This window comes from Gymnoscopelus braueri (genome assembly GCF_963280865.1).
Source record: "Gymnoscopelus braueri genome assembly, chromosome: 3".
NCBI classification, from domain to species: Eukaryota; Metazoa; Chordata; class Actinopteri; order Myctophiformes; family Myctophidae; genus Gymnoscopelus; species Gymnoscopelus braueri.
The window spans coordinates 44,480,614-44,493,963 of NC_137612.1; the positions used below are offsets into that span (position 1 = coordinate 44,480,614).

The 13,350-nt window shown below is 41.7% G+C and overlaps 2 protein-coding genes across 3 annotated transcripts in view; one reads left to right on the plus strand and one right to left on the minus strand.

Moving 5' to 3' along the window:
• Nucleotides 1–13,350, plus strand: part of LOC308079209 (epoxide hydrolase 1-like) — a 526,014-nt gene that overhangs the window by 221,935 nt on the left and 290,729 nt on the right. The window lies entirely within an intron of this gene.
• rims4 (regulating synaptic membrane exocytosis 4) overlaps nt 1–13,350 on the minus strand; it is a gene marked incomplete at both ends in the record, with an annotated part of 51,265 nt that overhangs the window by 11,998 nt on the left and 25,917 nt on the right. The window contains one exon of one of the 2 annotated variants that reach the window (XM_080423896.1): nt 1,166–1,304. In XM_080423896.1, the coding sequence (XP_080280022.1) occupies nt 1,166–1,304 (139 nt within the window). The remainder of the gene's footprint in view (nt 1–1,165; nt 1,305–13,350) is intronic. The other variant, XM_080423897.1, reaches the window with a different exon arrangement.

Below are 13,350 nucleotides of genomic sequence, written 5' to 3' on the forward strand. Positions count from 1 at the left end.
CAACGTCCCTGTCTACGAAAACAAACTGTGAAAACACCAAAATACAGCAATACGACAGTGTGTTTCTGCAGGCAAACACCACCACACTACTCCAGTGGCCGATGACTGCTGGTATAGACAGACATTTTCGGTATACAGTTTTTACTGTTTTGTTATGTAAACACAAGGTTACATACTATGCCATTGCCTTTAAAGGTAGGGTAAGTGATATATATATATATTTTTCTTTTTGTTAAAAAGGTTAAAGTACTATATTCTGATAGTAATCATTGCTGCAGATCGTTTGTTTGGTCACAGGGGTCTCTCCAGCTCTTTAGTAAACAGAATATAGTACATTTTCAGGTAGGTGACAACATTTAAGCCAAGGAGAGAGAGCACTGAAAATGTATTTTCTGTTTAAAAAAGAGCTGGAGAGACATGGGAGACTCCTTTTACTGAACAAACACTCAATGAGCTCATATCAATGAGTACTATCAGAATATAGAGCTATTTAACACTTACTTTAACCAAAGTAAATCACTTACCCTACCTTTAAGTAAAAAGTCTGAATACTTCCTTCACCACTTTTTTCTAACTCGTTCCCATAGACACAAATGTTCCTCGTGTCCTTAATAGGGAGCTGATGATTACATTCTGAAAATGACCTGATAATGATACTGAATAATTCATACGTTAGCTGGCGAGACGAACAGACAGACAGGCTTACTCACTCCAACTGGGATGTGAGCCTCGGTGGACCTGTCTGACCTATATGCAACGTCTCAAAGATATTCCCATGAACACGTTTTCATCCAACGCCCTGGTTTATATTCATAGACCAGTCTTTCTCAAACTTTGTTTTTATTTCAAGGATCCTCAGTTTGATGTGAATTAAGCCACAGAGCCCCAGTTAATGTCTGGGACCCTAATCTACACTGTGGAATCCACAGTGTTAACTTAACTGTGAGAGTGTATGAATGTAACCAAATGGACCCATTTGAGTGACAGACCCATATGTATCTAGACCCCTGGTGGAGCTGACCAGCACAACCACAGGGATTAAAGATACATTTTTGATATCAAAATGTAACCCTGGCTTCCTTATTTTGGTATTTGCCACAATTGCCCTCACTACTTTGTAAGACAAAGTCTACAACGTTAACAGTAGAGTAGAAGAGGTACTTACTTCCCCTCTGAGCCGTAGCTGTTCACACTGTCCTCAATGGACTCATGACTGGCCTGACGTACCGTCCTGCTGGGCATGTCCACCGCCAGGCCGGTCTCTGTACTCCTCTGTATACCACCTGGACGCAGCTTCCTGCCCTCTGGGTCCACTATGAGAGAGAGAGAGACAGAGAGAGAGAGAGAGAGAGAGAGAGAGAGAGAGAGAGAGAGAGAGAGAGAGAGAAAGAGAGATTAATTAAAATGATATTTCACTTTGAACAACTTCTGTACCCCACAATGCCTCAGCGTACACCAGAGAGAGAGAGCGAGCGAGAGAGAGAGAGAGAGAGAGAGAGAGAGAGAGAGAGAGAGAGAGAGACTGGGGAGCAGGGAGTGAATAAGTAGATACTGGGACAGCGAACGAGAGAGAGAGAGAGGTAGAGAGAGAGAGATTTATTAAAGTCATATTTTGTACTGAACATTTTTATTTGACTCTGAGCACACACACACACACACACACACACACACACACACACACACACACACACACACACACACACACACACACACACACACACACACACACACACACACAGAGATACTTTCATATGACGTACTGCAGTATAATATACAACATACTGCATAATTAAATAGTGAAAAACATAAAAAAGGGTAAAATACAAGGGTTCTGCTCGACCGTGACGGTATGTGATGTGAAGTACATCTATTGTTTATCCTGTATCCTGTATCTCTCCTGATTGGATGAAAATTGTATCCCGACCTGAAAATGCATTTTCTGTTTACCAAAGACCTGGAGAGACGGGGAGACCCCTGTTACTGAATAAACACTCTATAGCAATGATTATTACTCTCAGAATATAGCTTTTACACACACACACACACACACACACACACACACACACACACACACACACACACACACACACACACACACACACACACACACACACACACAGTTAAGTGAATGCTCCTTTACAGTGTAGCATACAACTATCACACAGCAACAGGGACGTGCAGAGGGATTCGGAGAGGCAGGGGCTGGAATTTCAAAAGGGCACTAATTGGATTTATTTTTTTTTAGACCCGAAACCCCCAAAATCCGAAAAGAAATCATTGTGTGCTTAATGTCCTCAAAGTCACGCACCCAACAAGCATTGAACTGAGCAGATTGGACCTTCCGTTCCAGAGATAATGGCCAAAACATCTTGAAAACGGCCACTTTTGACGGTTTTCGATCGCCGATTTTCGATTGAGTTTTGGCCATTGTCGCCCGTTTTTCTTTAATAACACAGGCTAGGAAGGTCGTACGGCGACCAACTAGATACCTGAGGAAATTTCCCTTTGAGCTGCATCCAACACATCCACTGCAATTTCCGTCGGCCTTACCGTTAGGCCGCTATAGGGGCAGACAGTAAATGTCTTCTTTTTTTTCAGTCTGGAGAGGGCACTTTTTTACCGACGGGTAAAATGCCTGGGGCTCGAGCCCCCTCTCATGTCTGTGTGCACGTGCCTGCACAGCAATGTGATGTAAAGTTGTCTTCACATCACGGTTTAGATCCACAACATGAAGGTAACATTTGTTTCACACTCTTTCAGTCTTCCTCTCTTTCTGTCTTCCTCTCGTTCTCATTCTGTCCACCCACTCCTGTCACTGCTTTCTGTTCACACAGGTTCAATCAAGTTAATGGAAACCAAATACAGAGAGACAGAGACACAGACAGCCAGCCAGACAGACAGACATGGCGGCTGCGACCTAGAACAGAACTATTTCAGTCCTGGTCATATGGGACTCAACTCAGACAGAACTGGGTTAGAACTCAAGCACTGCTGCTGCAGTACTGGGTTATGGCATGGGCATGTGTGTGTGTGTGTGTGTGTGTGTGTGTGTGTGTGTGTGTGTGTGTGTGTGTGTGTGTGTGTGTGTGTGTGTGTTCTTGTATTACTATGCTTCTGAGGGCCAAATGTCTCCACACAAGCGGTGGCGATTTAGATGTGGGCGTTCGGGGCTATAGCCAAAATCTAAAACTAGCTTAATCAAAGTTTTGGTATACTGTCATTCACCAATCACCTCACCTGCGCATTGTGTGTGAGCAAGGGAGAGAGAGAGAGAGAGAGAGAGAGAGAGAGAGAGAGAGAGAGAGAGAGAGAGAGAGAGCGGCTCAGGCAGCAGCAGCACATGTTTACAGTGCTTGTCGGTGTTGCATTAGCTAGTAGCTATAGCTATAGCATATGGAGACACTTTTTCAAGAAATAGAATGAAGGCAAGAAGTGCAATGACAGAGGAGCTGCTAGAGGAGATGTCATCTCCTGTTGGTGTTCCGCTGCAGGCTCAGGTCGGTGTGATAAAAGCAGCCTGTGTGCACTCACTGTAATGTTAAAGCCAGATCAAATACCCCCGTCTTACGAAGGTGTGTCACGGATCAGATACACGCTCTAAACGTGTCTCGTTGTGACTCCCCTTTCGGGACTTTCGGGAGTTTATCTTTTTGTCGGCTATTTGGGACGAGGCAAGCTGAATCTGGTGCTGAGACACGGAGGACCACTGTAAAACGCCACAAACAAAATCCAGTCATTCATCAACACCTGGCTGCGACGGATCCTCCAGATCCGTTGGCCTTCAGCAACAAAGAACTGTGGCAAAGCACCAAGCAAAAACCAGCAGAGGAAGAGATCCTACAACGCCGTTGGAGATGGATAGACACATACTCTCCGTAAACGGTTTATGGAGAGTATGGCCTATCCATCTCCAACGGAGTAAACCAGCCAAAAACATCACAAGACAGTCCCTCAAGTGGAACCCCCGAGGGAAAAGAAAGAGAGGACAGCCACGAAGCACCTGGTGCCGCCGGCGAGACTTGGAGACAGATGCCAAGAAAATGGGCCACACTTGGGGACAGCTGGAGATGCTGGCACAGGACTGAGGTGCTTGGAGAACTGTTGTCAACGGCCTGTGTGTGTGTGTGTGTGTGTGTGTGTGTGTGTGTGTGTGTGTGTGTGTGTGTGTGTGTGTGTGTGTGTGTGTGTGTGTGTGTGTGTGTGTGTGTGTGTGTGTGTGTGTGTGTGTGTGTGTGTGTGTGACCTGCTGAGTAGTTTCATTCAATACCACATCTGCTTGTACATGTGACTATGTTAATTTGTTATGTACTGTCAAAGGTGTGAGTGATATTTTGCTGTTCAAATAAGTGTAAAATAGAGCTATATTCTGATAGTAATAATCATTGCTATAGAGCAGTGGTAACCAACCTTTTCAAGCCCAAGAGCACATTTTATTTCCAATTGTAAGCCATGATCTACCACTAAAATATGTTTTAAAAAAAACACTTGTCACGATTGCAATTTCTGACAGGCTCAATTAGTTCATACATCCACACAAAGACTAGTAGTTTAAATAAGAATAAAGATGATAGTTATATAATCAATGCCTAAATATTAAGAAAAACGTACTAGAAATATAAATATTAGGACAAAAATACAAATAAACTTCTTTGTTGAGTTATTTTTAAATAAAACAAAACACAAAGGACATGAAATAAATTGCTTTTACATATTTCTTCTCTTCAATGCACAATATTTAATTTCTCAGAATTTTCACATTTACAGATATTCTGTTCAAATGACAAAAATGACCATATATTTGCACAGATATGGTGACAGATGAAATACTCTCAGGATCAGCCCACCTTTAATGAGACTTCTGTGACTGCACATTATCTGCAAGCCTTTTGAAATCTGGTTGATACTTAGTGAATGCCAGTCTGAGGCAGTCATTAAGATGTGAGTCAGTCATACGAGTTCTAAACTTGGATTTTATTATTTTCAAGTAGGCATGCAGCTTAAGTGCACAAGACACAATCAGTTGATTCTTCACAAGTGACCAAAAGTCCAGGTTTCTAGCTCTGCCCTCCAGTTGGTAGTCAGTTAGTAGTTCAAAAATCTCCATTTCAACACCTGTAGTTAATGCAAACACATCCTGCATTTTAACTGACAGCTGTTCAATGTCAATACTGAGGAAAGGGTTTGATACAAAAGCAGCTACTTAACTCATGCCTTGTACCTCAACAAATCTACGGCCAAATTCTGAATTCAGTTTGTTCAATTGGGCACAGAATTGTTAGGGATGAAAAGCATTTGTCTGTGAGGTTTTGTGACACCTTCTCAGGATTTGGGAAGTGTGTCAGCCTTGCACGTTTTATCTGAGAGCTCCACCAATCGAGCTTCATTTTGAATGCGTTGACTGCACTGATAATTTGACCAATGCCTCTGTCCTTCCCTTGCAATTCTCGGTTAATGTTGTTTAGTTTTGCTGTCAGGTCCGTAAGAAAACCTAAGTCCAATAACCAAGCATCGTCAGACATCAATGATCTACTCATACTCCTCGTCCCTCGACTTCAGAAATGATGATCTCTGGCAGTAAATCCAGAAAACGCTGCAGCACGTTGCCCCGACTGAGCCACCTAACGTCTGCATGAAGTATCAAACCTCCATATGCAGAGTCAGTGCAAGTGCTCATTGACATTTTCAGATTCTTCTTTAAGACGATTAGTTAACATTCTTTGAAAAGTTATGATTTGTCCCATTCCAAGTGGCTATGACTGACTTCCAAAGTTTGCGGGCCTTGGGTAGACAACCTGGCCTGGTGGAGATTGGCGGAGATCTGAGCTCTGAGGAGGACCATTCTAGTTAAGGCAGTCCATCAATTCTACGTGGCTCAGCCCTTTAGTAACTCTTGCCTTAATTTCTCATACATCACAGGCAACACACTTGTGCTCAGTGGTGTAAAGTAACTACTGTAAGTACATTTACTCAAGTACTGTAGACTTTTAAGGTATTTTTTACTTTACTGGAGTATATCCAATATTCAATATTTTTACTCCACTACGATTATTTCAAAACTTTAGTTACTAGTTACTTTGCAGATATAAATTAAAATGTATTATATTATAAATCATACATTAACCACTTTAGCCCTATTTAATAACTATCTGAAAATAGCTGATCTAAGCTCACAACATGCATCGCAACTCGTTGTGAGCTTGTAGATCTGCTATTTTCAAACATATTTGTACTTTTACTTTTGGTACTTTAAGTATATTTTGATGCCAATACTTTTGTACTTTTACTCAAGTAACATTTTGAACACAGACCTAAAAAGTATTTCTACATTGTGGTATTGCTACTTTTACTTAAGTAAAATATCTGAGTACTTCTTCCACCACTGCTTGTGCTCAAATGCGATCTGCTGCGATGACACTTTGTAACGTTGGAGAACACTGTTTGAAGATTTAAATCCAGCGTTCTCCAACACTGAAAAGGCTTGCATGTCACGAGACTGCGCTCGTTATTTCTTGAGCGCGACCCGCGAGTTGAATTATGTGTGCGCGGAATGTACAGGAAAACAACAACGCATGGCTTCCATTGGACCAGCGTTGCCAGATTTTGTGAGAGAAACAAGCAACCAGGTCTATGAAAAGAAGTCCAAAATAAGCGACTAGGGCAGTTCAGTCAAACTTTATTGTCGAATGTTGTTTTAGAGCAGTGGTTCACAAACATTTTCATGTCAAGGACCCCTAATATATTCAAGCGACTTTACAGAAAAACAAGCCCAAAGTAGCTTATAATAAGCAGACTTGGCAACACTGCCTTGGACGCACTACTCTAGTCTTCACTACACAAATTCTGTGAATTGTTGATGGCTGCCCGTCTGCCACCGGGCCCACCCCGCGATCGACTTAGAAGGCTTTGATGATCTACCAGTAGATCGTAATCGACTGGTTGGTTACCCCTGCTATAGAGTGGTTCTTCAGTAACAGGAGTCTCCCCATCTCTCCAGGTCAACAGAACATACGATTTTCATTGTATTGTATGAAAAGAGCAAAACCAAAATACAAGCCCTGTACCAATTGGTGGGGGCTTGCTTGACTGTTTTGAAACTACTGATGTGAAACAAATTACATTGAAAAAATGTAGGTGATGTTGTGTAATGTTATTCAATCTCTGAAGCTTTTTTCTCAAAATAAAGTAGTTCAAGTAAACACAAGTTGTCTGCTCATATTAAGTTTACTTTTGTGTTTGTGTGTGTAAAACAATTTATTATATATTTAATTGAATTAAATTAAACTAGAAAAGTAAATACAAACTAAATTAACAATGCAAATGTAACTAATACTACAATTATATGTAAAACCTTGTTTGTTTTTCCACCATATCTGTTGACATCCTTTCTTTATATATCCTATATCCTGCCACCTTTTTCAGCTTCTCTATTTCAAGGCAATATTTGCAAAAAACTAAACTAAAACATTCATTCATTCATTAATTTCCTATAAAACATTTCCTACTATATATTTCATAATGCTGGTCGGGGCTGTTCTGTGCGCACGCGAGGGAACATTTATGCTCATCCGCGGGAGCGTGCGTGCACGTGACGTGCATGTCACGTGCGCGTGACGTCATTAAAATAGCGTCCCTCCACTTACAAAATCACCAATGCAACACTGTTCACAAGTATAGTAATCCAAAGTGTGTGTGTGTGTGTGTGTGTGTGTGTGTGTGTGTGTGTGTGTGTGTGTGTGTGTGTGTGTGTGTGTGTGTGTGTGTGTGTGTGTGTGTGTGTGTGTGTGTGTGTGTGTGTGTGTGTGTGTGTGTGCGTAGTGTGTGTGTGTGTGTGTGTGTGTGTGTGTGTGTGTGTGTGTGTGTGTGTGTGTGTGTGTGTGTGTGTGTGTGTGTGTGTGTGTGTGCAGTGTCTTTCTATCTCCGCATCTCTTTCTGTCACCCGTCTGTCGCCGTGGGAGATGGACACTCTGTCACCAGCCATGCTGAGTGACACAGATACAGCTGCGATGGCCACGGATGCTGTTGCTATGGAGACGAAGACGTGGGAAGAGAATTGTAAATTGTGTCCTGTCCTGTTGTTACACGGCAGAGACCCTTCATTATCTGCCACGTCACTGTGTGTGTGTGTGTGTTTGACATGACTGTGTCAGTGTACTGCATAGCTATAGGTGAATACACACACACACAAGATGATGAGTGTGGGTGAGTGTTTGCACAAGTCAATACTGCACTTGTGAGTGTATATGAGTGCAAACATAGATTAGAGTGTGTGTGTGTGCATCTGTGTCTGATCCTCTCTCTCTCTCTCTCTCTCTCTCTCTCTCTCTCTCTCTCTCTCTCTCTCTCTCTCTCTCTCTCTCTCTCTCTCTCTCTCTCTCTCTCTCTCTCTCTCTCCCTTCATTGCCAAAGGAGCAAATGTGAATGTGAATAAACATTAAAAGTTGCAATAGACAACACTCGACCACTCTATCTGTCACACAAGTTTCCTTTTCTCCCTGAGTCTGGGGTCTGGGTCTGTGTAAGACAGCACTTATGCAGTTAATACAGTGGATAATGACCACCGTCAGCTTACAGAAGTAAACAGAACAAAATAGAATTGTGCTTTCTGTTTTTTGGGTGCGTGGGACGACTGTGTGTTTATGTATCAAAGTACTGTAGGAACAAAAACAAAGCCTATAACCCAGTCATTCTCAACCTCATGGATCAGGGCCCACTACAACATCTTGAAAGTGCTCAAGGCCCACCCAGCTGACCACTTTATTGGGCTGCCGTGTTAAGCGGTCGGATGGGTGTGCTGCGTGCCTTTTAGAGCATGTTTATTTGTGTTACGACTTGGATCAATGGAACTAACATTACGTTGCGAGCGTTGCGAAGTCCGTTTGAGCCGACTCAGTGCCGTTCAAGTTGTGTCCCGATAGGGACAGATTCGTAAATCATCGTCCCCCTAGTCAACGTGTGACGTATTTGCCCCCCCTTCCAGTCAACGTTTGACTTCTTGGGATGTTCGTCCCAAGAACTTGGGGTGAGAATGCGTTGTTGTGAGCTTACAAATTGTCAGTTTTTGAAATAGGGCTGTTTTGCCAGCCTGAATTGTTTTTCTTCATTTTTTTTCTTTCGGAAATGATGGCCCTGCTCATAACCATTATTCTGTACATCTACTCTGTCTATTTCAGTCATAACCATATGGCCGCAAGTAGCTTCAGCCATAATGGATGTTGTTCAATTGTTTCATTCTCAATCCAGAGTTTACTAGAGTTCACTGGCAGTGACACTCAACGTTGTGATGCGGCAGACAGACACCGCTAAGATGGAACACTCACATCTGTGATGTGAGTGTGTGTGTGTGTGCACACACACACACACACACACACACACACACACACACACACACACACACACACACACACACACACACACACACACACACACACACACGCATGAACAGGGTTGTGTGATGTAGCAGAGTCTGTCTCCCAGTAGAGACATTATTGGAAAGGAGAACAAAATGTAAAAATAGCTGCTCCCTAATGACGACTCACACACTGACAGAGATGGAGCGACTGACTGAGACTGCTAGACAGGCAGACAGACAGACAGGCAGACAGGCAGGCCGGCAGACAGGCAGGCAGGCAGGCATGTGACAAACCTCTACGGACAATGGAAGGAGGAGAGACCGACTGACAGAAAGCTGGACAGACAAACTAAACTAAGCTAGCTAAACTCGAAAGGTGCGCTCCGTGGAGCACAAAACTCCACCAGGAGGCATGTCCTGATAATATTTAAGCCTAGTTTAGTGTGAAAGTAGCTTGTAAGCTTGTATAGAAAACAAATAGAAAACAAAATGTTGTTTACACACAGCTCAGGCCAAGGATGTTAACTATAAAATATGGCTTACTTTGTTGTACAGTAAATCTGCAAAGTAACTTGAAACTACAGTTTTAAATATTTGTAGATGTCTGAATGTTTAGTTGGCTGTTCAGTAAGGACGTTTTTGTTTTAGGATATATTTTTTAGAGAAGTCATGACAGTTGCGTTAGAGAACAATGTATCCGTAACTCACAGCGTTGGCAATTAATACCATATATTTATGTATTTTATTTGTGGACATCTTGGTGTATGTATATGAATTATGTGAGTGTCTTGTAAGACCGAGTGGGCTGGGCATCTTGTGTCTAATAAAAATATCAATCAATCAATCAATCAACCAATCAATCATATAGTGCAGTAAAAAGTATTTTGCTTCTGAGGTGTAGTGGAATAAGTAAAAGGGTAGAAAATGGGAAATACTCAAGTAAAGTAAAAGTAACTAAACATTGTGGTAGAGTACTTGAGTAAATGTACTTACTTACTTTCCACCCCCCCTTCTCTCTATCCCTCTCTCTCAGGGCCTCATTTATCAATTTAAGGTAAAAACCAGGTCAGATCTGCCCGCAGGAGGAATCGTCTCAGGACAGGGCTCACGTCGTGATTTATCAGACTGTGGTGTCCTGCCAATCACAACGTAAGAATGCTTTGTGTTTTGATCAATGTGGTGGCTGGAAAAAAGCGTCATTTATATCGTCATTTGGGTGCAGCGGTGGCCTAAAGGTTAGAGGAGCGAGTTTGTAACAGAAAGGTTCCTGGTTTGATTCTCCAGGCTGGCAGAAATAAATCTGGGTGGGGGAGGTGAATGGCGAACACTTACCCCTCCTCCAACACTGCTGAAGTTCCCTTGAGCAAGGCACTGAACCCCCGAGCTGCTCAGTGGCTAACAATAAGACTGTGGCTGTACTGGGCAGTTCCTAGGTTTTATTGTGTGTGTGTCTGTGTGAGTAGCAGGGCATTCCTCAAAAAGAGAACCTCCCAACGGTAAATAAAGGTTACAAAAAACAAAAACATCTCTCTCTCTCATATAGTATATCTCATATTTTATGAGATATATATCTCATATATCGTTGCTGTCGGGCAGGAAAAAAATCTAAATTTTTCAACTTATTTTTTTGTTGTAATAAATCAGTGCTATTGAAAACCCTTCACGTCTGTGTGTGGGTTTTACAGATTTCAATATATAACCAATTAAATACATTAAAAAGCGCTTCTGATTAAACCTCCTAACTCCACTTGAGCTGGATTTGGGGAAAGTGATGATAATATAAGGACACATTCAAGTATCTGACAATGTATAAAGTCACCATACCAACTTGCCCCGCCCCCCCCCCCCCCATTTGCCACTGAATATGATACTGTAGATTGTTTTTGAGGTTTTGAAGTACAGTAGGCCACATTAACAGGCTAATGTACTTAGGAAAAAACATTTGCATACACGAGCCAAGCAAATCCAACCCTGACATCATATCATGCGACAGTTGGTTTTATGGCATTCTGCTCTGTCACACGATGGCTATACGGCTCTATCCTCACTCACACACACACACACACACACACACACACACACACACACACACACACACACACACACACACACACACACACAAACACACACACACACACACACACACACACACACACACACACACACACACACACACACACACACACACACACACACACACACACACACACACACACACACACACACACACACACACACACACAAATCCTCGCTGGATTTGTCACAAAGCCTTAATGAAAACCCCTGGGGAATGATGAGCTACATCTCCTCCTCCTCCTCCAGAGAGAGAGAGAGAGAGAGAGAGAGAGAGAGAGAGAGAGAGAGGAGGGGGGAGAGAGAGGGAGGGAGGGAGGGAGGGGGAGAGGGAGAGAGATGAATGATAAAAATGGAGACACATTTTTTTACACAGCCTAATTTCCCCACCTCCTTTACAAAAGAAGGAAGTTGCTCATTATATCTTTTTATAACCTACAGTAGCCCCGAGTAGCGTAGCAACACCATTAATCACCTCCTCGCTGTGGGCTGTTTATAGGACCAGGCAAAAAAGGAATATTTAGGTTATTCTTCAAGCCACAGTAAGTCACTGTCTGTTGATTATGTACAGTACATCAGAGAACATTTCTCAAATGTAAAATGCGTATGCATTATTAAAATGCTTATGTGCATTTTCAGACATGAAGCTCAATCTTTCGAGACTGTTGTGGCCTGTTGAGCCTTCTTTCACCACCTATTCAAAAATTTAAAGGGAAACTTTTCCCTGCATATAATGTGGTGTTAAATAATAAAAAATACAGATATAACTAACTCTGTCGTCATGTTGTCAGAGACACGTCGGTTGGTTCTCAAACTTTTTCATGTCAAGGACCCCCAAATCGATATGTATTTGGCGGCGGACCCCCCATCAAAAAACTATTGTGTGCCAGGGACCTCCAGGAGCAAAAATTTGAGTTAAAAATGTTTTTGTTTTTGTCACATTCCTGAGCCAATCATTTGATGACCGGTGGAAAGATGCTAATGTCTCCGGTAGGAGACTCAAAGTTGACACTTTGAGTCTCCTACCGGAGCCGCCACTGGGTCATTATTGGCTTAAGAATGTGACAAAAACTAAAAAATCTCCATGAATTCAAGTCTCCCTGGGGTGTGTGTAATCGATAAAAAATTGAAAAAAAGCCATTGGTCATTATGCTGTGATAACCAATCTCACAGCTTCTAGAGCAGCTATTTTTTGCTGCTATTCATAATACAATAAATTATATAGGGCCTTAGTGGTTAAAGAGGTTGTTTATTTCCAGTATTTCCACTTTTTTACATAAAAATTTTACACCCACTATGACATGCCCAAAATATTGACGCCTGGTTGAAAGTGGTTAAGTTATATTTATCTTACGATGGTGTGAGGATCAGCTCTTGTTAGCAAACGGCACCATATAAATGTGTTTCAATCTCACTGAATAATTCACAAGCAAAAATGATATTGGCCTCCTGTTAGGAGTAGCTTTTTCTTGTATAGCACACACATGTAAATGTGCGTTTTGCAGTGGTGGAAAAAGTACTGAAATGTTTTACTTAAAAAAAAGTACTTAAAGGTATCAATACTGCAATGTAGAAACACAATTCAAAATTCAGTCGTGCAAATGTACAAAAGTATTGGCATAAAAATATAGGCTACTTAAAGTACCAAAAGCAAAAGTACTCATTATGCAGGATGTCCCATTTCACAAGGTATATAAAATCTTTTGAAAATACGCACTGTGAGATTGTAGATCGGCTATTTTCAAATAGCCAAAGTTTGAATAGGGCTGAAGTGGTTAATGTATGTTTTGTAATCATATTTTAAAACTTCTAAGTACTAAAGTTTTCAAATAATTGTATTGGAGTAAAATTACAATATTTGTCTCTGAGATGTAGTGGAGTAAAAATTGGAAATAATTCAGTATTAAAAGTACCTCAAAATTTTACTT